This window comes from Salvelinus namaycush, chromosome 20, assembly GCF_016432855.1.
Source record: "Salvelinus namaycush isolate Seneca chromosome 20, SaNama_1.0, whole genome shotgun sequence".
In the NCBI taxonomy this organism is placed as follows: domain Eukaryota; kingdom Metazoa; phylum Chordata; class Actinopteri; order Salmoniformes; family Salmonidae; genus Salvelinus; species Salvelinus namaycush.
In genome coordinates this window covers 26,968,734-26,994,388 of record NC_052326.1, presented here as the reverse complement: position 1 = coordinate 26,994,388, position 25,655 = coordinate 26,968,734, and the positions used below count along the sequence as shown (strand labels likewise).

At 43.9% G+C, this 25,655-nt stretch overlaps 2 protein-coding genes across 4 annotated transcripts in view; both read right to left on the bottom strand.

The window, feature by feature from the left end:
- LOC120065170 (S-adenosylhomocysteine hydrolase-like protein 1) overlaps nt 1–2,357 on the bottom strand; it is a 62,185-nt gene extending 59,828 nt beyond the window's left edge. Inside the window, exon 1 of the mRNA XM_039015949.1 lies at nt 1,873–2,357. Coding sequence (XP_038871877.1) covers nt 1,873–2,061 — 189 coding nt within the window. The 5' untranslated portion in view covers nt 2,062–2,357. The remainder of the gene's footprint in view (nt 1–1,872) is intronic.
- A 287-nt stretch (nt 2,358–2,644) lies between these two features.
- Nucleotides 2,645–11,062, bottom strand: LOC120065169 (nuclear transcription factor Y subunit alpha-like). 3 transcript variants are annotated; one of them, XM_039015948.1, is made up of 10 exons: nt 10,941–11,062; nt 9,806–9,930; nt 6,686–6,832; nt 6,428–6,559; nt 6,124–6,232; nt 5,775–5,917; nt 5,514–5,690; nt 5,178–5,285; nt 4,316–4,345; nt 2,645–3,411 (listed from the first exon to the last, which is right to left on the bottom strand). In XM_039015948.1, the coding sequence occupies exons 2-9, from the start codon at nt 9,884–9,886 to the stop codon at nt 4,334–4,336; spliced, it is 909 nt and encodes a 302-aa protein (XP_038871876.1). In that variant the 5' UTR covers nt 9,887–9,930; nt 10,941–11,062; the 3' UTR covers nt 2,645–3,411; nt 4,316–4,333. The 3 variants fall into 3 exon arrangements, with proteins under 3 accessions (XP_038871876.1, XP_038871873.1, XP_038871875.1); XM_039015945.1 differs by lacking the exon at nt 2,645–3,411 and having other exon boundaries at nt 3,851–5,285; XM_039015947.1 differs by lacking the exons at nt 2,645–3,411; nt 10,941–11,062 and adding an exon at nt 10,620–10,728 and having other exon boundaries at nt 3,851–5,285.
- Nucleotides 11,063–25,655: the final 14,593 nt, after the last annotated feature.

Genomic DNA, 25,655 nt, shown 5'->3' with positions numbered 1-25,655 from the left:
CTAAACTCCACTGTACAGTACAGTACTGTAGTGACCTAGGCCTATACTCTTCTGTACTAAACTCTACTGTACTGTTGTGACCTTCACTCTACTTTTCTGTACTATACTGAACTGCACTCTACTGTGCTGTGCTGTACTGGCAATAGGATGGAGTTCAACATCCCACATATATTTGGTCATAACTCATAAAGTCCCAGAGGTCCTACTCTGTAAATGACTGTGTCTGTAAAACACAGTCCTGGCCTCCCAAGTGGCGCAGCATCCCAAATGCATACTATAGACCTGGGTTCGATCACAGGCTGTCTCGCAGCCGGCTGCAACCAGGAGACCCATGAGGCGGCGCACAATTGGCCTAGCATTGTCCGAGTTAGTGGAGGGTTTGGCCTGCCGTGATATTCTTGTCCCGTCGCGCTCTAGCGACTCCTTGTGGTGGGCTGGGCGCATGCACGCTGACTTGGGTCGCCAGCTGTACAGTGTTTCCTCTGACACATTGATGCGGCTGGCTTCCAGGTTAAGCGAGCTGTGGGTCAAGAAGCAGTGCGGCTTGGCAGAGTCGCGTTTAGGAGGACGCATGGCTCTCGACCTTCGCTTCTCCCGGGTCCGTACGGGAGTTGCAGCGACGGGACAAGACTAACTACCAATTTAATATCAAAAAATTGTGGAGAAAAAGGGTTAAAAAGTACAAAAAAAACAACAAAATAATTCCATTGAATATAAATGTGATATAAAAGTACATAATTTTCTAAATCATATAATAAAATGTACATTTAGATCTTGCATAATGAAATGTATTACTGATTTTAGAACATATTGTAATGAAACAGGCAGGGAGCAGGTCTCGAACCCTCGACCTTCTAGCCCGAGGTCCGGCGCGCTATCAACTGTGCCGCAAAAGCATGCTCGAGCGGCAGAGTCGATTTCCGCGCTTATAAACCCAGGGTCGTTACACTACTCCCTCCTTTCAAAGAGCGCGTCCTCGCGCTAGCTTGCGACTTTACGTCTTACAGGAACGCGCTCACCGGCCAAGCACACGCACTGTCGTGGATGCGAGGTCCGATCACTTCTGACACCAGTGTAATGAAACAGGCAGGGAGCAGGTCTCGAACCCTCGACCTTCTAGCCCGAAGTCCGGCGCGCTATCAACTGTGCCGCAAAAGCATGCTCGAGCGGCAGAGTCGATTTCCGCGCTTATAAACCCAGGGTCGTTACACTATTGATGTTTCAAATGACATCAACATTAAGTTCAACAGTAATGGTGTCTTGCAATGCTCCTGGGTAGGGTCAAATTGTCTTAAATATGCCAACTTTGATTATTTCTCAATATGCTTTAAAATATAAATGTCAAATATATGTCAATAAGCATTCCTCCAAAGGTCAATTTTATGGATTACATTTTGTGACAATCCCAAAAAAGTCACGTTCCTTTTTTGTTCTACTTTCATGAGGAATCGCCCCCAGACTGGCTAATGTCCACTGCCTTCTCAATGGGATCCTGAAGTTGAATTAAGTGTGCAGATGTGTTTGTTTGTGTGAAGTTTCTCCACATAAATGCATACTAGGCCTAACTGTAGCTGACAACTTGTGGCCAATAAATCTAATTAATGTAACACTGTGCCCTACTCTGGGTATATGGGGGTGGATGACGTACTTCACCAACAGTGTTCACATACAATAAATAGTACATGCATTGAAAATTAATGGTTGGACTTCAGCAGCTGCTAACGAAGTGAATATAAGTGAATTACGTTATGCTTAGAAGGGACATCCTGAAATGGGACATGATGTGATGACCACCCAGACAATAAAAGAAACCAAATCAACTCATAAGTAGCTAGTTGTTCACTAGTTAGCTACGTAATTAATGTGTCTTACCTTTTTAACAGGTTTGTGAATAGGGACAACACTGAACGCAGCAGACGACACTGACAGTTCACCCATGGTAATTTCGCTGTTCTTGCTCACGGTCATGGCTGAGTATTTTTCAGCCACGTTCTCGCTCTCCTTTACTTCTTTGCTGGCTTGTTTCAGCTCCAACTTTCCGTCCCCCGGAGTGTCCGACATTTAGATAAATAATTAAAACGTACAACAAATTAGTTAGCCCGTGGTATAGCTAACGTTAGTTAAGTTAGCTACAGAATTCGAGTTGCTCCCCACTGTTCGGTATTTTGCGGAAGAGGGGTTTTTGTGCAGCTTTAGACTGCAATTCACACGATTTAGAAACAATTCATTAACAGCCGTTTGGTGTATCAGTTGGTAATTCTATATTTACAAACTACAGTGTAGTAATTGCTGTCATAAAACGGTTCGTTGCCTGCGCAGTTCCTTCGCGTGCAGCAAGTTGTGAACGGCCTGTTTTGCCTAGCTGTCACCTGAAATTGTGGGCGGGGGATGCGCGCCTCCCCTCCCTTCGTTTGCTCAAGCATCTAGTAGTAGAGGTTGCTCTAAAAACATTGATTGGGAATCAGCTTCCCAGCCTACTCCCCAGTGGCGGATTTAGGTATAGGCGACATGGGCATACGGTCAAATCATGCAGTGTACATACAATATGTGTACAGCACAGTTCTGGCAATATTAAATCCAAAACAAAATATGTTGGAAGTTAAAAAAATGAATTCATTTTCAGAGGCATTCTTAACACATACAGAACATTTGATAATGCGGTTTCCTTTAATTTATGCAATAAAAAAGTTGCTAAAACGTTATTAAAAAGCATCTACACTCTTACAAGACTGTTACAACACAATATAAAAAACTGATGCAGGTAATTAGGCATTTGATTATTGCCCCTTTCAAATAGAATTACCATAGGAAATCATTTTTTTAAAGTCTGAAAAGCCTTAAAATAAGTGATGATAGTTACATATCATGAACCAGAGGACACAATTGATCTGTACAAAAGAAAAACTACTATTTCATATTTCTGAAGAGCATCAGGAAAGGAAGAGGGCTATCTGATCAACCACTTTGGACTTGTGGCCTATAGGATGGTGTGTTTATTGATCAAGTTCTTGTGGCACATCCAGAGATAAAAGTAACTTACATGAAACAAGGTTGCTCTGGAAGGAACTTTCTTGTAGAACTTGTGCTGTTTCTTAAAATACATTTCCTCCAGAAGCTCCCAATTGTTCTCCAGTGTTACCATGGTTACAGTATCTCTGTGTGCTAGCAACCTCTTCCCCCAGTCTGTCCTGCTCTCTACCAGACAGGGGACTTGGGCAGCTTGGGACTGGTTGGAAAGCACTGGTTGATTGATGTGTGGGACATCTGATCTTGACCCCCCCCCACGCAACCATTCTCACACAGAGACAAACACATGAGCACACACACGCCTCACAGGGCTTCTAGAGGTTATGACACACGGATCACCTGCCCGACTGTCTCCTCTCCAGCATGTGGTTGGTCCGCCTGTACCTGGAGGAAGAGGAGCGGTTGGTCAGCCTGCGTAATCACCATGCCACAACAACATGAATCTCTCCCAGGTATAAGCAGCTAAAGTGTCAAAGTATAATCCAGTCTGGGGGTTAGATTTCAATCAGACTATACCATAATCTAAATGCTCACTAATGTTGTTAGGATTTGGTCTGGGAGGTGATACTATATTATTGGTCAAAATGCATGTTTCCATCATACCAAAAGAAGCTACACAGCTGAATGTATTAGATAGCACATACATTAATTCCTGTTACAAAAGAACTGGTAAATATTTTATTGATTTATCAAATCCATCATTTTTCAAACATCTTAATTGTTTTGAATAGTTTTTTAGTTTAGTGGACACAGATTTTTCATCATGTAAAAAAATTGAAAAGATTGAAAGCCAAGTCTTTATTCATATTAAAAACAATACCAACAGAAAGATAAATGTTTAATTGTAAATACACAAACACACGTCACAAATGTGAATGATGGGCAATGAGACAGGTGGCAGTCGCAGAAAAATGTCAGCAATCATAAAAACAGAAATCATACACAAACATTATACATAGAAAACACACACAGCCTCATTCTTAATCTGTTACATGTGGTTAGCCATTACCAACTTCCCAATAAACCTTGCGTGGGCATAAATAAAACTGCTGCAAATTCAGGCTTAATGTGTGTATAATTACTATATGTTCAGCATTGGTGTTAATTGCTCTTTCTCCAAGGATGGTTGGATGTATAGCACCATGTTTAATATTTAAAATTAGGATAAATCAACCTACATTGAGGGGTGGGTCTGATCCAAGACATTCATAATATGAAGCAGCATTGACAAAGGTTAGGAAAATAAATATTTGTTTTATAGTGATCTTGTGTTAAATTCATACAGTACCTTTAAACCACTCCCATCCTAGCCCTGCAGCTGTTAAATGAACACAGGTGTTAGCAGAGATGTTTACACTACAACATGGTACAAGTTTAACAAGACAACACAACAGCAAGGAAGCAACACTGGACAAAAACAGCAACATTAACATTCTAACATTCTTCAGCTTGCAACAAGAGCTCAAACAAAGCCAAGACACATTTCAAATGACATTGGAGAACATTTTACTGAGTCAGTATCAAAGGAGGTTGGTGGCACCTTAATTGGGGAGGATGGGCTCGTGATAATGACCGGAGCAGAATAAGTGGAATGGTAACAAATACATCAAACACATGGTTTCCAGGTGTTTGATGCCATTCCATCTGCTCCGTTTCTGTTCTGGACATTATTATGAGGTGTTCTCCCCTCAGCAGCATCCTGTGGTCAGTATGTACAGCTCTATGTGAAAGAACAAGCTTTTGAACTCAGCGTGGTTTGCCAGAGACATGGTTAGGGATCAAGTGGCTGGAATACATCAAAAGAACAACAAAGGGTACACAAAAAAATATGCCCGCATCTAAAAGCACCCCTGTTTATATACTCAAAAAACAAGTACACAAAAAAACATAACTTGTAAAAAACTATACTATTCTTTGATACAAAACTACAAGGTAACCAATATAATAAAACATACAAAGATAGCAAGGATGACCGTTTTAAGAGTGCAGGGGAAATGAGTGGCTGCGGTGGACATGTGACAGAGTGAGGGGTGGAAATGGCTGCTACTTGTTGGTTAGCTGAGGGAGGCAACAGAAGTAGGTTGCCAATTAGAGTTGAGTTCAACACCTCCAAACACATCCTCTTGTTTGAGGGCACCCTGAGCCCTCACCTGCATGGCCAGAGCCATCTCCTCCCTCTCCTTCGGCGAGAAAAAGCGTCCGCCATCACCCCTCTTCCTCGCCATGGCGTGCTTGTGACGAGACTCGTGCAGGTATTTCTGAGGGACACGTAAAACCACATTCACAGACAAGCACATAAACACATCCTTTACTGCCCACACCATTTCCTCTTCCTAAAACTGTCATCCTGGAATTTTCCCCCTCTCAAACTCACATAGAATCTTATAGACAAATACTGTGTGTCTAAACACACTCCCAGCAGTTCTCTGTCTTCATAAAAACAACAACCACACATATATACATCTACTCATGTCACAGCCACTCACCCTCCTCTCCTTGGGGATCTTTCCCTCTGCCTCCAGCTTGGCGCGGGCCTGCCGTCTCTTCAGGATGCGGTGGTACTGCTTAGCGTTGACATACAGAGGCTCCTCCTCCAGCATCTCCGCCCCCGGCAGGGGGATACGCTGCATGGTGGGCACACTGCCACCGCCACCCGGAACCATCTAACACATACACACACTAGTCAGACTGATGCATAGCATACACACATGCCAACAAATCTGTATTAATGTCATTAGGGACCTTACCATGACCATGCCACCTGCGTTGACCATGTTGCCAGGCAGTGTGACAGTCACTGTACCCTGACCACTGTTTGTTGTGTTGGTGCTGTTGCTTGCCTGAACGATCTGAGCACCAGCCAGACTAGAGGCAGGGATGGTGATCAAACCTGGGGGAACCGCAAAAGGGTTAAGTTAATATCAGCTATCATAGATTAGTGATCCAGAAGTGTGGAGTGTGAACCACTTTGCATACAGCCACACAACTGATTCAGTTCTAAATCAGCTGATAATCAAAAGAAGGGGACAATAGCCAGCACACCAAGCATCCATCAAGACACAGTAGGGATCCCAGCTATGAGTGTGAATGTGTTACCTTGCTGTAGAATGGACCCATCAGCATTGACTGGCTGGTACACAATGGTCTGACCGTCTGCAGTCTGAGCCACTTGCTGCCCCGGCTGTAATGTAATCTGCTGCTGGCCCTGAGAAACAAACATCAACAATCATTACCACCCAGTTATACACCACACAATGTGGTGTGTTTCTATGGTGTCCATAATATGTTTTATGCATTATAGCTATTTACATCAGTGGGCCTCTTCTAAACAATGGAAACTATGCGTATGTGTTCTATTGCAGACCAAAATATTGTATAAAGAGTGTGTGAGTGTCTATACCTGGTTCTGTCCTGCGGTCACAGCAGTTTGGGGCTGCTGAATGATGAACTGCTGGGTCTGGCCTTGCTGACCCTGTACCTGTAGAGTCTGTCCCCCCTGGAGTTGGATCTGACCTGGCTGCACCAGCTGGATCTACAGCAGAGAGCAGGACAATCTTAATCAGCCAGTCTGCTTTATCATATCTCGTTCAGTAATATCTTGTTAGAGAGACATGTTTGCTAGGTTTCAGATAGGTGTGGTGTACAACAGTTCAGTCACCTGTTGGAGCCCCTGAGATCCAGACATGGGCACCTGCATGATGGTCTGCCCCTGCCCTCCCTGCCCCCCCATGACCATAATGGGCTGGCCCGACGAGGTGATGAGCTGACCACCGCTCACCTGCACCATCAGAGGCTGCCCCTGCACCTAGGAGAGGGGAAGGAAGGCGTGAAATAGACAGGAAAAAGGTGGGAGAATGTAAACGAGACATGAAAGGAGAGTGAGGTTAATTCAAGATATCTCTAATGGAACTGCAACCATGCATAACGGCCATTCTACATCACAGCAGAGCTTCCATGCAGCACATGTTGACCAGAGACAGACAAAACAGAACAAAACAGGCCAGAGGGCAGCAAACAGATAAACATGGTGCTGTGATAGTCAATGCACCTTTTCTTGGAGTTAGTTTGATCTCCACAAGATGCTGAATGAGCGCACACGAAAACACAAATGACAAGGGAATCATAATAGGGTCCGAGCGTACTGTAATTTCAGTGTATGCTATATTCACCGGGATATTTACTTGAGATTTGAAAAGGCAATGTAGGAGACTGGTCAATCTTAAACTCAGCAAGGAGAGCATTTTATGCCACTCAGAATATTGTTGTAGGTTACAAAATAATACACATATATCTATAGATTCATGACTTGATTGTGGTATAACTGTACCACCTGTTGGACCATGTGAGAATAACACAATTGACAATCTCAGACTGAAGACAATGCAGATAGCAAGATTGATATTGGAGAGGGACATGCATGGAGTTTTTCAGCCTGGCTGACAGCAACTCATGACAACACTACAATCACAGGCGGCTGTAGTGTTAGAAATGTTGACATGCATCTATACACAACAGTTTAGCATTGAGGCCTAGGGGCCAGAAGATATGATGAGGCGACATGTAGGGAGCAGCGTTACGCGGTTTATTCACCCACACCCGCTCGCATTTGGTGAATAACCCATTCGCCCAACTATATGTGATAAGGTGAAAATCTGCAGTTCGCACCAGACCTTAACCCACTAATAAAAAAATGCTCTGTAGGCGACAGTCAGAAACTGCATTACTATTTTTTTGATGGGGGTTCAGGATTATTTTTGTTGCATGATTTAGATATGTTTCTGATTATAATTTCTGACATTTTGGTAGGCTATTTGTTAGTCATCTTGTCTATAATTATAATGCAGCGTTTCTTCTGTCATTATGAGTTGCCCTAGAAGACTAAATAAACCCTTGCTCACCAGAATAATGTCATAAATCGATAGAATGTATGCTTCAATCGGTAAAGTTCTCTGTCATGTCGGCTTCTTTAGTGGAGCAAAGACGTTTATCGACCGGAGAGAAAATGAAATTTAAAATTTAAACTGAAAAGATTTTCTGTACAAAATTTCCAAATGACACCAGTTTGACCTGTTGTAAGGAAATAGATTTCAGTTTGGCTTGGATGCATATTTTATGTGGTTGAAATAATATCAGCTTTTATGATGCTGATAAAGATAGCACCCCACAGAGGGTATCTAACTGCACAATCACATTCTCTCAAGATGCTGAAAGAATTAAATAATATTTCTCCACCCATGTCGAAATGTAGCCTACATTTGGTGTATCATTTTACTGCAAGAAATACTTAATTCTGCAGGAGTTAATGGTAAGGCTGTGAGAAGTTACAGACCTACAGTCAGTGTCCAGATTTCAGTTTCCATTTAACCCATCTGAACAGTAGGCTACAGTTTCATTGATATGCCATAGGCCTATTTGAAGTTCTGTCTTGTGACTGTCGAATTTGTATATCCTATCATCAAACATAACATAGCTGGCACTGCTATCATCCTCTTTTACCACTTCACCAAATCTTTCCCAAACATTACTTTTCTGTCCCTCCCTTCTCTTTATTTTACAGTCCTCATTTTGCAGCTTTTCTCTAATTGAATTAAACTCACTGCCCTTTATGCCTTTGTGGATTGTCGTTAACTTTTTCCGCCCTTTCCCAAAAGCATGCATTTGGCAACTGGCCTTTAGACTATTTGGCTCGCTTACAGTTAAGCTTTAGGGCCTAGGCATACACACTAATAACAGATAACCTAAAATAATCAATGAAAAACCTCAATGTAGCCTATACATAATACATTGCACAAGAATTATACATTTAAGGTGTTTTCTCTTTATTCAACCTGACACTAAACCCACCCGCCTTGCGGATATAACCGCGTGGACTGTGGGTTATGACTAGGCATCACCAGCAGGGAGACAAGCTGGGTAAATGGGGTAGAGACATGGTAGGGGCTCGGCGGTCAAACCACTACCGGGAGTGTCATAACATGTTGTCCTCAGCCGGTGGCTGCCTGGGGCTCAGCTTGCAACTGAAACGCAGTCACTGTGCCAGAGATCGGTGTTACAGACAAAGCTACACAAACACACTTCTCCGTATGGTTTTCAGCAGTTAGCTTCGCCCACCGTTGTCTGCGTGTGAACAACAATTCCGACACTGTTTAAAAATGTCAATAATCATAGCTTGGGAGACGGTTTTCGAAACATTATGATATGCCCATTATCTTTAATTGCAGCGATAAATAATCTTTCAAATAAAAAATATACACTTACTGTAGCAGTTTTACACAGATTCATACGCTGTGTGTGCCTCAAATTGACGAACCGCTTACACACAGGTGTTCCGAGCACGCTAGATAGCTGATAAGCACAGGTGGCCGCCTGTCTTCTGTCTGTATTCCGTAAACAAGCGCTGTAACATGGAGATATGGCCACGTGGGAACACTAAACCTATAAGAGGTGTGTACTAATTTAACCTTTTTTCTTCTTCTTGCTGATATGGAAGATACGTTCCTTATGTTTCCAAAACCATACTGCAAGCGATGCGTTTTAACATTCAGAACGAGCGTCGTCGGTGGCCGTCAATAGACGCTAAAGGTAGTTAGCTTCTATGAATGGGTTAACACACAGCTACTGTGGCCAATGCCCAGGAACTTTCACCACACAATGAATAAAGCTACAACCTAGCCCAAACTCATGGCATTAACATTCTTCCGTAGGTACATTTCTCCTAACCCCCTTCCAATACACAAACACACCATACATAACACATGAACAAACCCTTCCTTCTTACCTGTTGTTGGATCTGCCCAGCAGCAGTCTGAACCACTATCTGTTCCCCAGTAGATGTGGTGGCGGTAGTGTACTGCTCCATGGTCAATGAACTCTGAAAGGCCTCAATTCAGTCTACTGCTACAGCTGTGAGGGGCACATAACTGCATGAGATGACTATCCTCGATTGGATAGTAAGATACATTCTTACTTAAGAAGAATAATGTGAAATGAGGCATTACAGCAACAGGATAACACATTTACAGTAAGGTGGTAGAACAAATGTAACAGGACGTCATATCTTGTTATCAAATTATCTAATTTGTAAGGGCATATTCGCCAAGGCTCATAATAATCGTGCCAATCAATACTACAATCACATGTAAGTACCATGATGAATATGACTGCCTTCACAAATGACTCTCTTGGACTCATTTTCAGTTGTCAAAAAATCTGTCCTCTCCTTCCCTTGATCTGCACTGATTGGAAAATACTTGTTGACAGGAAAAAAACAATACATCTCATCATTAGGCAGGCTTTCACCTGGTCAGCTCTTTCAGATCAGTGCAGATAAGTTGGACATAGCCCAGGAACATGGTTTGTTTGGTGGTCAAGAAATAGGCTACTCTTCTTGCCACTAAAACAAATTATGAAAATATATGCCAAATCACAATTTGTCCTAGACAATTGGTATGTTAACTTTGATCACAGGCTACTAGTGTAGTCACTGACGGTTTTAGTCAAATATTTCAACTGAGTATGCAGCAGCCCAATGCATGCAAGCCAACAGTCAGTAGACCAGCTAAGTAACGTTAGCTAACTCACGAGTCACGCACCTCCTCGAATATTGTTTTCATGTGGCATTCTAGCTAGCTATATTATGAGACATTGGTCATTGTCGTCTCTCACCCAACCAGACATTTGTCACTGTGCCACCACACATAACTAGTTAACGTTAGTTATCTTACAGAGCTAGCTAGCCAGCCAGCTAACAATGAGCCATGGTGATTAGTGAGTTAACGTTTAGTTATATTTTAGCTAACTAGCTAGCTTTTAATTCTTGCATTTAACTAGTGGAGTTAGTCATTTGGTTGGTCAATGACACACCAATCCCCTGCTACCGGATCACATTCCTCCTCAGCCGTGCAACCTCTCACCGTTTGTCCGCCGCCCGGTTTCTCTGATTGGCTCCAATACCCACACACAAAATCCAATCACGGCGCTCTCGACATGTAGACAAAATGGCACTTGCATGAAAAACTACCACCAACAAGCCTCTTCTTCTCCAACCCACGATATATGCGCATGCGCATTGTGTAGTATAAGTCGAGAGGGAGGTGAAACTGAAAGTTTTAGCCAAGGTTTCGGGAACTGATGGCTTTATAGAGTAGCCTACAGCACCACAGTTGTCGCATCGGGGCACTGGTAACTTTTCATAAGGGAGGGACAACTGTAGCATTTTTAGTGATGGGATGATTGATATCGAAGCTTCGATGCAGTATTCAAAGCACTATGTAACATTATTACGTGTTCAATGACGTCCGAAGTACAAGTTTCTAAACCCGGAGGCGCAACATCGCAAGATTTCCGGGAACGTGCGCGACAGACCAGGCCAGGGTTTTGGGGTTGAGAAGTGAACCATTTAAAACATTCTTCATGAGTTGTTCATTTTCTCGAAATCTAAAGGCACAACCTAGATTCGAGACGATTTCTTAAGTAGTTGAACATGTTATTACTTTGATTTGACGGCATGCGCATTTCGGCGCAAGACGGCCCGATGACGTGTCTCTGCGCATGAGTTTAGCTAGCCAAAGTCGCCATGACATCGCCTACAAGCGTGATCAAGGATTTATATTGGAGACGCAGTTTTAGCCTATCTTCATGTCTTTGGTAATACTATTGGCGAGAGTCAATTGCCGCGTTCATCTACGAGTCGGAACTAGGCAACTCCGAAATGTCCGACTTGATAATTGGTTGTAGTTATACACGTGCCGTGTTCAACCATTTAATAATTCGGAAATTTGTTAACTAGTTCCGACTAGTACGTGAACGCAGCACAAAGCCTTTTTTTTAAGGTTAGAAAATGTAGTGTTTTGTTTGTAAATTTACGTTTATGAATATGAAATTTGGCCAAAAGAATAATGAAATCAATTAAATAAAAAAAATTCAGCTTATTTCTATCGTAGGTAAAGAATCCAAGCAGTACATCTCTCCACAATAGTGTAAGATCTTAATAAATGTGTTCAATTATAAATCTACTGATGTCTTGCCACAGTTTTCTTACATGAATACAATGCCAAAAAAGATGCAACACTGTTTCTGGGTGGTCGTTAAAAAAGGAACAATGAGTTGATGTTTTCCTTAAACTACTTCATATAGTGGTTGGCAGGATAATATTTATGAATAATTTTAAAGGAAACTTCCTTAATTTTGTTAACAAGTAGGTATGTGTGTGGCAACATCCAAACTTTTTTCCAACAAATATTATCAATAAATCCATTCCAATAAGGCATGACATAAGGTATAGATACAACATCCTGCTGAAACAAGGTTCGTATCGCTCTGTTGTTGAATGGACCAAAAGACCAAACAAATCTTTCCTACTGATGAGTCAACAGGGTCAATAGAAGGTAGGCTCTGAGGGTCAGGTCTTGACACGTTCCTGAATAACAGAGCAACACATGAGGGAATGGCGTCTAAAACAATTGCAAAATCTTTAGGTGTTACAGGGACCTTGTAAAGTGATAAGAATTCCTTATAACTGAGTAAAAGACCCTCTGCATTTACCAGTTGGCTCACCAATAGGATATTATTTCGGAACCAATATTCTAAAAACAAAGAAGTATTTTTATACAATATATCCCGATTATTCCATATATAATATCTGTGTGGAGAAAAATTGTGTTTATAAATTAAGGACCATAAGAAAACCTGCCGATGAAAAGCAGAAAGTTTCACTGTAAATTTTGTCAATATTATAATTGCAAAACAACATAAAGTTAAGACCACCAAAGTAGAGAAGATGTGATGAAGAATAAAATTCCAGATAGAAGTGGGTCTTCTTAGGAATTGTTTTATCCAATTGATCTTAAAAGTATTATTTAAAGAGTAAAGTACAGAAAATTCAGTCCACCATTCTCATAAGTGTTCATTACAACAGTTTTCCTAATGTAATGGGTATGGTTTCTCCAAAGAAAGTTGAAAAGCTTATTTTACTGTCAAGATATAAAGATAGAGCGCCATATGTTAGTCTCGAGATACCTTCAGCCTTGGTTATTAGGACTCTTCCTTTTAAAGATAAGTCCCTCTGTAGCCATTGATTTAGCTTCTTCTGGGTATTTTTAATAAGAGGGTTAAAATTTAGTAAGCCTCTAGACTTCTGATCCTTTAATGGTTATGCCTAAATATGTAAGTTCTTCTTTTACTGGAATACCATAATATGAAGGTGTCACACAATCTTTGACAGCCATGAGTTCACATTTATTGATGTTAAGATATAGACCAGATGCTTTGGAAAAGGATTGTATCACATTGATCGATATGGGAATTTGGTTAGCGTCTTTCAGAAAAGGTGTAGTATCGTCAGCCAGCCTGCTTATAATAATTTCTTTACCAGCTATGGAAATACCTTGTACAGGACTATTATTTAAAGAATTTGTAAGAAGTTGGGTGATTAATAAAAACAGGTATGGCGAGATATGACAACCTTGCCCAATTCCTCTCTTTAACTCAAATCTCAGTGAGGTGCCATATTTCAATTTGATAGAGCTGTTACCATTTGTGTAGAGAGTTTTAATAGCCTTACAGAAAAAATACCCAAAGCCAAGTCTCTCAAGGGAGTGGAACTGATGCACTACTGTGTCAAAATTTATAAAAATCAAAAAATTATATGAAGCTATCCTCGGTTATTAGTAGTCAAGTATGTCTAATACTAGTCTGATATTGTTAGAAATATGTCTGTTCCTCATAAAGCCAGACTGTGTTTCATCAATGATTGCATTCGGGACTTCTTTAATTATTTTTGCAAGTAGTAAGGCTAATATCTTAGTCATTATTAAGAAGATAAATTGGACGCCAGTTATCAATGAGAAGCACTTATTTTTTAGGCTTAGGTATCAGTGTTATTAACCCCTGACTCATTGTAGGAGGGAGAACATTGTTTTTAATACTCTCTAAAAAGACTTCAAATAGGAAGGGAGCTACTTGTTCAGAAAATAATTTGTAACATTCTGATGTAATTCCATCAACACTTGGTGATTTATTGTTCTTTAGATGTTTGATAGACTCTATAATCTCTTCAACTTTGATGGGTTCATCTCACTGTTTAGATTCTATATCACTGATAGAGTGAACATTATTCAGTGAGTGAAAAAACATCTCTGTGGATTCCTGACAGTACGTAGAGCTATACAACTTTCTGTAAAAATTGCTACAGTATTTAGTGATACATTTTTGGTCATCTGTAATAACACCAATTTTTAACTTATGGATAGTGTTATTTGTAGAGTGAAATTTCTCAAGTCTAAAGAAATAGGATGAATTCTGTTCTCCCTCCTCAATCCATTTTTTCCTAGATCTAATAAAGGCTCCTGCTTTTAATCGCAGCACAAAGCCTCCCTCCTCTCGTCCCTCTGTACATACGTCACACACTGCTTAAGGATTTCCGGTCCATAGTGTGGCGTGTGGGAGTTGTTCAGTTATGAAAAGACAGGTGGAAGATCATATCAGCTCCACCTCCCCTGACACCCGAGACACACTTAAATTTGCATACCACCCCAATAGATCCACAGACCATGCAATCGCCATCACACTGCCCTATCCCATCTGGACAAGAGGAATACCTGCGTAAGAATGCTGTTCATTGACTATAGCTCAGCCTTCAACACCATAGTACCCCCCCCAAGCTCATCATTAAGCTCGGGGCCCTGGGTCTGAACCCGCCCTGTGCAACTGGGTCCTGAACTTCCTGATGGGCCGCCACCAGTTGGTGAAGGTAGGAAACAACACCTCCACTACGCTGATCCGCAACACAGGGGTCCCACAGGACACTTACAGCACCAGATGTCACAGTAAGGCTAAAAAGATCAAGGACATCAACCACCCGAGCCATGGACTGTTCACCCCGCTATCATCCATAAGGCATGGTCAGTACAGGTGCATATAAGCTGGGACCAAGAGACTGAAAAACAGTTTCTATCTCAAGGCCATCAGACTGTTAAATAGCCATCACTAGCTGGCTACCACCCGGTTACTCCTCCCTGCACCTCAGAGGCTGCTGCCCTATGTACATAGACATGGAATCACTGGTCACTTTAATAATGGAACACTAGTCACTGTGAGCGGACCAAGTAATTGGGCGTCACTCTAAAGCGGGAAGGTGGAACAAACGAGTCAGGAGTAGGTTTTCTTGATTAAACACAGTTCTATATTGAGGGCATTTGGTCAACACAAACACTCCAACATAATCAATGAAAATCTCAAGGGAAAAAAAACATACATCTTCTTCTCCAGATCAAACAGGAACACAATACGATTGTCTTTAAACTACAACAAAAGTCACGGGATTGTCACCGTCTTAATGGTTCTTCATAGATAGCTCCTCTGTCTCGGTGGCCATCTTCCAGAGATAGTTCTTCCCCCCACCCTGCTGGTTCCATACTCTCTCTTATAGGGGAAGGAGAATATCTCATTAGTAGTGTCAGCTGTGCTTAATTGCCTCTGGTTACCTTGTCTCCCATGCCTTGTTGGGCTACCATCCGTGAGCCCAGCCTGCCCTCTGGTGGTCCTTCCACATACCTTCCCCCTCAGGACCGAACCGGAGGGTCGGGCGCCAGACGCACCGTCTTGGTCGCGTCGGGACAGCGCGTCTGCATTCCCGTTCCTCGATCCGGCCCTGTGGATGACATGGAAAGAGAACGGTTGTAAAGACAAAAACCATCTGGCTATTCTGTTGTTATTGTTTCTCTTACCAGCCATCCACGTGAGGGGCGCATGGTCAGTAACTAATGCAAACCTCCGACCCAGTAGGTAGTACCGGAGATAATCGAAGGCCCACTTAATGGCTAAGGCCTCTTTCTCTACGGTAGCATACCTCTGTTCCCGATCGCTGAGCTTCCTACTTATGAAGAGAATCGGCTTCTCTGCTTCGCCTTTACCCTGAGCTAGTACGGCCCCGAGCCCCGTATCCGAGGCGTCGACCTGCACAATGAACTCTTGTGAGAAGTCCGGAGCCTGTAGGACGGGATCAGAACACAGGCCATCTTTTAGCAATTGAAAGGCCTCTTCCGTCTCGTCTTTCCACTCTACCTGGTTTGGCAAGTTTTTCTTGATGAGGTTTGTGAGGGGATTGGCAATGGTTGCATATCCCGGGATAAAACGGCGATAATATCCCGTTATCCCTAAGAAGGCCCGAACGTCCCGCTTGGTCCGGGGTCGCGGCCAGTTCCGAATTGCCCTGGTCTTCTCTGCCTGTGGGCGTATTTTCCCATTCCCCACGATGTACCCCAGGTATTCCGCTTCGGACAGGCCCAGGCAGCATTTATTTGGATTGGCCGTCAACCCTGTGGCTTCCAAACTCACGAGCACCGCCCGTAATCGCAGGAGGTGACTATCCCAGTCCTCGCTGTGGATAACCACATCGTCTATGTACGCCGCTGCATACTCTTGATGGGGCCGTAGAATGGCATCCATGAGGCGTTGGAAAGTTGCAGCGGCACCATGCAGTTCGAAGGGCATCCTCACATACTGGAAAAGCCCCTCTGGTGTGGCGAAGGCAGTCTTTGGGCGATCCTCCGGAGCCACCGGCACTTGCCAATATCCCTTCGTCAAATCCAGGGTGGTGATGAACTTGGCCTTTCCTAAGCGCTCCAAGAGTTCATCCATGCGGGGCATGGGATACGCATCGAATGTAGAGATGGCATTCACGGCCCTAAAGTCGTTGCAGAGTCTCATACTACCATCGGATTTGGGGACCAGGACTATGGGACTGGACCACTCACTCGTCGATGGCTCGATCACACCCATCCTCAACATCTCCCTTACCTCGTTCTTAGCGATGACTCGGCGAGCCTCAGGAATCCTGTAAGGGCGGATATGCACCTTCTTGCTGGGTTCAGTGTGGATATGGTGGAACAGGACATCTGTTTGTCCTGGGAATGGAGAGAATATTAGACCGAAATTCATAATCAGCTTGTCTAGCTGTCTTGACTGCTCCGGCAGGAGAGTTTGACCACGGCGCACCTGTGGTAGAGCCTCCTCTTTTCCTTTTCCCTCCAGGGCCATCAAAGCCACCTCCTCCTCTCTTCCATGGTACGTCTTCAACAGGTTTATGTGATAGAGTTGGACCTTCTTCCTTCTATCAGGTTGCTTGATGAGGTAATTGACCGGTGAGACCCTTTTCATTACCTCGTAGGGCCCTCTCCACTGTGCCAGCAAGCGATGTTCGGCCGTGGGCATGAGCACCATCACTTTCTCTCCCACGGTGAACTCACGGGGGGGGTCGCGGACTTATCATAGGCCCGGCCTTGGGTCCTTTGTGCCTTCTCCATATGCTCCTTGACTATGGGCCACACTGCTGACAGGCGGTCTCTCATCAGGGTAATATGTTCTATTGTGGATCGAAAGGGGCATGGTTGGGTCTCCCAGGTCTCCTTGGCTAAGTCGAGGATCCCTCGACAGGGTCTGCCATAGAGCAATTCAAATGGAGAGAATCCAGTGGACGCTTGGGGTACTTCTCGCAGGGCAAACATTAAGTGTGGGAGAAGCATGTCCCAGTTTTTCCCGTCTCGGGACACCACTCTTCTCAACATGCTTTTAATCGTTTTGTTCAAGCGTTCACACAACCCGTCTGTTTTAGGGTGGAATATGCTTGTACGTATCTGTTGAACCTGATACAACCGACACAAGTCCTTCATCAACCGGGACATGAATGGGGTTCACTGATCAGTTAAGATCGTCTTGGGGAGGCCCACCCGAGAGAACATCATGAATAATTCCTTGGCAATTCCCTTTGACGACATGTTACGCAGGGGTATGGCCTCCGGGAACTTGGTAGCGTAATCTATGACCACTAGGATGTACTCGTGTACTCTGGCGGATTTTGGGAGGGGTCCTACGAGGTCCATAGCTATGCGTTCAAAGGGAGTCTCTATGATGGGGAGAGGAATCAAAGGGTTACGTAGGTGTGGCCGTGGAGCTGTACGTTGACATTGATCACACGTCCTACAATACCTGGCCATATCCCAGGTGACCCGGGGCCAATAGAATCTCTGCATGATTCTGTCAATAGTCTTGTCTCGTGCCAGGTGTCCTCCTAGGACGTGGGAATGGGCTAACTGTAGAACTGTATCCCTGTATGGTCTAGGCACCATTAGTAATTCCTGGTTTTCTCCCCTTCGTCGTACGACCCAGTATAAGAGACCCCGCCTGATTGCATAGTAAGGAAGAGGGGGCTCACCTGATCCGTCGACGTTCCTCCTGTCGATCACCTTCACCTTCCTCATGGCCTCCCTTAGGTCTGGGTCTCTATGCTGCGAGGTGCCGAACTGTCCCTTTAATTCCTGGGGCAGATCAACCTCGGTAGAGGGATGTGGAGGTTGTTCCCCATCCCCCTCAGGGGTGACCGATGAGAATCCCTTCCAGGTTCCCTCCTCGGATGGAGCTTCAAATATATCCCTTAGTGCCTGGTTACTCCTTCCTTCCTGTGTTGTGTATAACCCTTCACAGTTGTCTTCATCGGTGGTTTCCTGGAATATCTGTCGTAAACGTTGGGTCGCTATTTCTTCCTCTGCTGCAGAGGACGAGGACGCAGCTACGTCTCCTTGTAGGACTACTACCTCGGGCTTGGATTTTCTATTCTTTCCTGTCCCCCTTCTTCCCGTGCATAACGTCATCTGCCGAAGCTCCTTATATAGGGGACAGTCTCTCCCGATCAATAATGGTACCTTCAGCTGGGGCACTTTCCCTGCCCTGACTGTACACCTTCCTTTTGGAGTGAGAATAGGCAGATTCACAGTGGGGTAATAGTGGGTGTCTCCATGGATACAGGATACGGCTACTTTGTCTGGTAGCAGTGTTGCGGAGGTCCCCAGCCGCTCCTCTACTAACGTAACCATACTTCCCGAGTCGAGAATGGCTACCACATCTTGTCCTTTGACTCGAACTGGAATCTCTGGGGCTGGGGCTATTTCTGCTAACCAACAGTGTTGATCCTGCCCCCTCAAACCGAGATGTGTGGGGGTGGGCAGTGATGACTCTGTGACCATGGGCTCGTCCTTGCTAGGACATTGTGGGGCATAATGGTCGGGAGACTGACATTTATAACACCGACCCTGCTGTGTGGGGGATGACTTCTCCCACCTCCGGAGGGGGTTTGGACGTTTCGGTGGCGGACGCGCCGGGTGAGTCGTGGTACGGGATTGGAAGAATCCTTCCGTTCCTCCTTGTCACTTTTTAACAACTCCCCTGTAGACCGATATGTTTCCACCGCCTGGGCTATGTCGTCGGCTGACAACGGGTTGGCTTGCCCCACAACCCTTTTTAAGTCACTGGGTAATTCCCTCAATATCTTGTCCACTACGAGAGTCTCTATCACCTGTCCTACTCCCTTTTCAGGTTCTAGCCACTGTTTCGTCAGTCGTATTAATGCAAAGATCTGGGCACGGACGGGTTGGTCAGCTGTATAGGTCCATTGATGGAACTTTACGGCCCTATCTCTGGCAGTCAGCTGGTACCGGGATAGGATCTCGGTTTTTAGTCGCCCATAGTCCGCAGCTTCGCGGGCATCCAGGTCAAAATAGGCTTCCTGAGCCACCCCGGTCAAAAGAGGGGCTAATGCGCTCGCCCATTCTGTGGGCGGCCACTCTTCCAAGGTGGCCGTCCTTTCGAAGGTCATGAGGAAGGCCTCAATATCATCCTCCTTGGAGAGACGAGGTAAGATGGCGTGAGCAGCCGCTCTTGGCTTAACTCTAGGTTCTTCTCGCCGGCTCAGCTGTTGTTGCAGGAGTTCTATGGTTGTATGCTGTGCCGGGATCAATTGTTGTAGTAGGGCGTTATCCATCGTTCTTGAATGGTTCCTCCGGGTCTACTGGAAGAATCTTGATTTACTCACTTATCCTTGTGTCACTCGTCCACCTAATGCCCGCATTCTCCACCAATGTGAGCGGACCAAGTAATTGGGCGTCACTCTAAAGCGGGAAGGTGGAACAAACGAGTCAGGAGTAGGTTTTCTTGATTAAACACAGTTCTATATTGAGGGCATTTGGTCAACACAAACACTCCAACATAATCAATGAAAATCTCCCAAGGGAAAAAAAAACCATACATCTTCTTCTCCAGATCAAACAGGAACACAATACGATTGTCTTTAAACTACAACAAAAGTCACGGGATTGTCACCGTCTTAATGGTTCTTCATAGATAGCTCCTCTGTCTCGGTGGCCATCTTCCAGAGATAGTTCTTCCCCCCACCCTGCTGGTTCCATACTCTCTCTTATAGGGGAAGGAGAATATCTCATTAGTAGTGTCAGCTGTGCTTAATTGCCTCTGGTTACCTTGTCTCCCATGCCTTGTTGGGCTACCATCCGTGAGCACAGCCTGCCCTCTGGTGGTCCTTCCACATCACTTTAATAATGTTTACATACTGCTTTGCTAATTCATATGTATATACTGTATTTTAGTCAATGCCACTCTGACATTGCCCATCCTAATATTTATATATTTCTTAATTCTGTTCTTTTACTTTTATATTTGTGTGTATTGTTGTGAATTGTTTGATTCTACTGCACGGTTGGAGCTAGGAAAACAAGCAATAACATCTGCTAAATATGTGTATGTGACCAATAAAATTTGATTTGATTATGACCTAGAAGAGCAGGTATTCCAGGGCAGATTGGGATGCAGGTTGAGCGTGATGTATGGAGCAGAATGGGGGAGAGCACAAGAATGGTAGTAGACATGATATAGGTTGTTACGTTTGTGACAGCAGCAATCAGTTTCACAGAAGAATTACAATCAAAGACTAAGAAAATACAGATCATAGTGGAGCGAGCAGTGAGGTGTCTTGGGATCACAGGACTGACATGGGAAAATGTACAGGATGACCTCAATAAGATTGAGAATCAGTCCAGCCAGGAATCATGTATTGGTTTATTTTCATAATGGTGTTAACCCTTCAATGGAATGCCAGAAGTTTGATGGCTAATGGACATGAGTTCAAACAGTTTATTGAGGAGTTACCAGCCAAACCTGATGTGATATGTCTCCAGGAGACATGGCTTAAACCTACTCTAGATTTTGTATTACAAGGTTATGTTGCAGTCTGTAGTGATAGGGTGGCAGGGGGAGGAGGAGGTTTTGCTACATTTATAAAGAGGGTGATCCATATAGGTGTGTGGGAGAGGGAGTTGAACAGGAGTATGTAGTGGTAGAGGTGTGGTTGGGAGGGGGGTAACGTATTAGTGAACTATTACAACCTGTGTAAGAGACTAGAGTTGGGAATGTAAAAGAGACTACCCTTGGGAATGTAGAAGGTCAAGATAGGAAACTGGTAATGTGTGGGGATTTTAATGCACATAGTATGCTCTGGGGAAGGTTATGGACTGATGTAAATGAACAATGGTTGGAGTAACTACTGGATGAGAAAGGGCTTGTGGGTCTTAATGATGGCCGGGAAACCAGGACTGACCCAGTAACTGGAAATTAATCTGCTCTGGATCTCAAGTTCAGTGGCAGGCAGATGAAGTTGGGAGGTTTTGGAGAAATCTACAAGGGATAGTTATCACTATCCTATCATGTGTACTGTAGGATTGAGGGTGGAAGATTCAGTAGAAAATGGATTGAGGAGATGGATATTTGGGACAGGGCATTCAAAATGTTGACAAGGTGCAATAATTACAAGCACCTGATTCAGTATAAACAAGCACAAGCAGTCGTAAGGAGGATCATTAGTACAGCTATGAGGGAGTATTGCCGCCGGTTCTGTGGAAACATAGGCAGGACCACTCATTGGGGAGAGGTATGGGGGATTAAGAGGATGAGTGGGGTCAGGCGAGATTGGGATCTCCCTGTACTGAAAAATTAGGAGATTCTTGCAGTGAGAGAGATGGTGAAGGCAGAGATGTTATCCCAGGCATTTGTGAAAGTGCACAGCTCAAATAATCTGACAGAAGAGGTTCAGCATGGGAGAGAGAGGGTCAGAGGAGAGCATACAGGGTCCTGGATCAGAGAGAGATGGTGGGGATACATGTTTTTATGTTGGCTGAGATGAAGAGAGCATTAGCTAATGTAACCGAAGTGAAATGGCTAGCTAGTTAGCGGGGTGTGCGCTAATAGCGTTTCAATCGGTGGCGTCACTCGCTCTAAGACCTTGAAGTAGTTGTAGTTGTTCCCCTTGCTCTGCTTTTGTGGAGCGATGGGTAACGATGCTTCGTGGGAGGCAGTTGTTGATGTGTGCAGAGGGTCCCTGGTTCGAGCCCAGGTAGGGGCGAATAGAGGGACGGAAGCTATACTGTTACACTAACGTTGGAGTAACATCCCCTGGGAAAGAAGAGATGTGTTACATCATGATGGCTCATCTCAGTGACACTGCAATGGGGAAAGTATTGGGTATTTACAATAAGGTGTTGCAGGAAGGGAAACTGCCTGGAAGTTGGAAGCAGGCTGTAGTGGCGCCGATACGGAAACCTGGGAAAGACCCTACTTGTCCTTCAAGCGATAGGCCGATAGCGTTGACATCTCATGTATGGAAAGGATGATAACGGAAAGGCTGACTTACTTTCTGGAGAGAAGAGGACTAATGTCACTAGATCAAAGTGGGTTCAGGAAAGGCAGGGGAACAATGGATCCTGTATTTTTCCTTGAGTCAGTCATACGGAAGTCACAGGCAGATAAGGAGGTGGTGGTAGCCGCTTTTCTTTGATGTAGAGAAGGTTTATGATGTGGAAGGAAGGCCTACTTATCAAGCTGGATCACATGGGGGTTGGAGGAAAGGTGTTAACTGGATAAAGGATTTTATTTTGGGGCAATCAATAAGTGAGGGTGGGGAGCTCTGTTGTTCTCCATTATGATTGACAATGTATTGTCCCAGGTGAGACATGATATTGGGATGTCATTGTTTGCGGATGATGGGGTACTGTGGAAGAGAGGGAGAAATATTACCCATACAGCCAGAAGAGTTCAAGAAGCGATTAGTGAAGTTGAGCAGTGGTCCCTCAGATAGGGCTTCAAGTTTTCAGTTGAGAAAACACAGGCTGTTTTTTTCTAGAAGGAAGGTTGGGGAGGAAATATACTTGAAGTTGTTTGGAAGGAATCTAGAAAGGGTAGGAGGGTTTAGGTTCCTGGGGGTCTGGTATGGTTTAAATGAAGGTTAAATCAAATATAAAATAAAAGTTTGGTTTGACACTCAAATTACATTGGCGGCGCATATTAACAGAGTAGTTGTCAAAGAAAAGAAAATATTGAATGTGATGCGTTGCTTGTCAGGAATGACTTGCCTAGTTAAATAAAGGTTACATTTTAAAAATATAAATCAAATTTTAACAGAGTGGGTGGCAGATAGCATTTTCAATGCCATTCTATATCTAACACTGTTAAGGTCATCACTGGATTATGAAATTGTAGCATATGGATCAGCTACTCAGACATCTTTAAAAAAGCTGGATGTAGTCCAGTCCCAAGCCCTAAGAATATGTTGTGGAGTACTCAGGACCTCCCCAGTGGCAGGGATGCAGGTAGAGTTGGGAGAAATGCCGTTAAAGTTAAGAAGACAACAGCTAACCATGACATATTGAGTAATTAGACACTGTGTTAACAAACCTCCAAACGAGCTTCAATGCCATACAACACTCCTTCCGTGGCCTCCAACTGCTCTTAAATGCTAGTAAAACGAAATGCATGCTCTTCAACCGATCGCTGCCCGCACCCGCCCGCCCGCCTAGCATCACTACTCTGGACGGTTCTGACTTAGAATATGTGGACAACTATAAATACCTACAGTAGGTGTCTGGCTAGACTGTAAACTCTCCTTCCAGACTCATATTAAGCATCTCCAATCCAAAATCAAATCTAGACTCGGCTTCCTATTTCGCAACAAAGTCTCCTTCACTCATGCTGCCAAACATACCCTCGTAAAACTGACTATCCTGCCGATCCTTGACTTCGGCGATGTCAACTACAAAATAGCCTCCAACAATCTACTCAGCAAATTGGATGCAGTCTATCACAGTGCCATCCGTTTTGTCACCAAAGCTCCATATACTACCCACCATTGCGACCTATATGCTCTTGTTGGCTGGTACTCGCTACATATTCGCCGCCAAACCCACTGGCTCCAGGTCATCTATAAGTCTTTGCTAGGTAACGCTCCGCTTTAGCTCAGCTCACTGGTCACCATAGCAACACCCACCTGTAGCACGCGCTCCAGCAGGTATATTTCACTGGTCATCCCCAAAGCCAACACATCCTTTGGCCGCCTTTCCTTCCAGTTCTCTGCTGCCAATGACTGGAACGAATTGCAAAAATCACTGAAGTTGGAGACATATCTCCCTCACTAACTTCAAGCATCGGCTGTCAGAGCAGTTTACCCATCGCTGCAGCTGTACACAGCCCATCTGTAAATAGCCCATCCAACCAACTACCTACCTCATCCCCATATTTGTTTTTTGTTTTTTTTCTGCTCTTTTGCACACCAGTATTTCTACTTGCACATAATCATCTGCACATCTATCACTCCAGTGTTAAAATGCTAAATTGTAATTACTTCGCCACTATGGCCTATATATTGCCTTACCTCCTTACTTCATTTGCACATGCTGTATACAGATTTTCTATTGTGTTGTTGACTGTATGTTTGTTTATCCCATGTGTAACTCTGTGTTGTTTTTTGTCGCACTGCTTTGCTTTATCTTGGCCAGGTCGCAGTTGTAAATGAGAACTTGTTCTCAACTGGCCTACCTGGTTAAATAAAGGTGAAATAAAAAAAAAATCAATAAAAAAATAAAAATCTACAAGAATTGGGTTACACATCCTACAAAAAAAAGGATTCCTAGAGTGCTGGGAACATGAATGAAATCTGAATAGAAGCTTTGGGTGCATAGGGAAAGGCATGGCGAGAGAGATGGGGTTGTTTCGGAGGGATTTTAGCCCCTCTGTGGTTCTTCCTACTATCCCACCTTAGTTAATCCCTCAGCCAGTGATAGATATAGGGTTTCTTGAGAGGGTAAGAGATGTTAAGGAAGAAGTAGATTCAGTTGTAAGTGAACATTTAAGAACACAATACTATGCTTTCTTGAATATATTCACAGATGGATCTAAGGACCCTAAAACAGGGAGGACAGGTGCAGCTTTTAGTGTTCTTGAGTTTAAGGTGGCAGTGACAAAAAGATCAGCAAATCTTTTATCTGTTTACACAATGGAGTTGTTGGCCACACTATTGGCTGCAGGGTGGGTGGAGGAGGTGAGGCCAGACAGAGTAGTCATCTGCTCTGACTCCTGTGCAGCACTGATATTCTTAAATTAATTTGTGTGTCGGAAAAGACAGGATGTATTGTATAAGGTTTTGTATAGGGTGAAACAGATGGGGTTATTTGTGATGTTCCTCTGGGTACCAGCTCATGTGGGAGTAGAGGGGAATGAGTAGGTGGATATTAGCGCCAAGCAGGCTCTTAAACATTCTAATGTTGAGATGGAATTGTCAATCAGTAAAGCAGAAGCCAAGGGGTTAATAAGAACAGTGGTTAAAAACAAATGGCAAGAGTTGTGGAACAGGGAGAGAAAGGGAAGACACCTGTATAAAATCCAGAAAAAGGTGGGGGCTGGAAGGTCCTCAGGTCGAGAGAAAATGGAGGAAAGTGTAATCACAAGGATGAGACTGGGAA

Excerpts from the sequence above, each read along its gene's own strand:
- LOC120065169 (XM_039015945.1), bottom strand. The coding sequence starts at position 9,886 with ATGGAGCAGTACACTACCGCCACCACATCTACTGGGGAACAGATAGTG. Across the intron at positions 6,233-6,427 it reads TGACCGCAGGACAGAACCAG|GGCCAGCAGCAGATTACATT; the intron begins GTATAGACACTC and ends TTTGTTTCTCAG. Across the intron at positions 5,691-5,774 it reads ACGCAGGTGGCATGGTCATG|ATGGTTCCGGGTGGCGGTGG; the intron begins GTAAGGTCCCTA and ends TGTATGTGTTAG.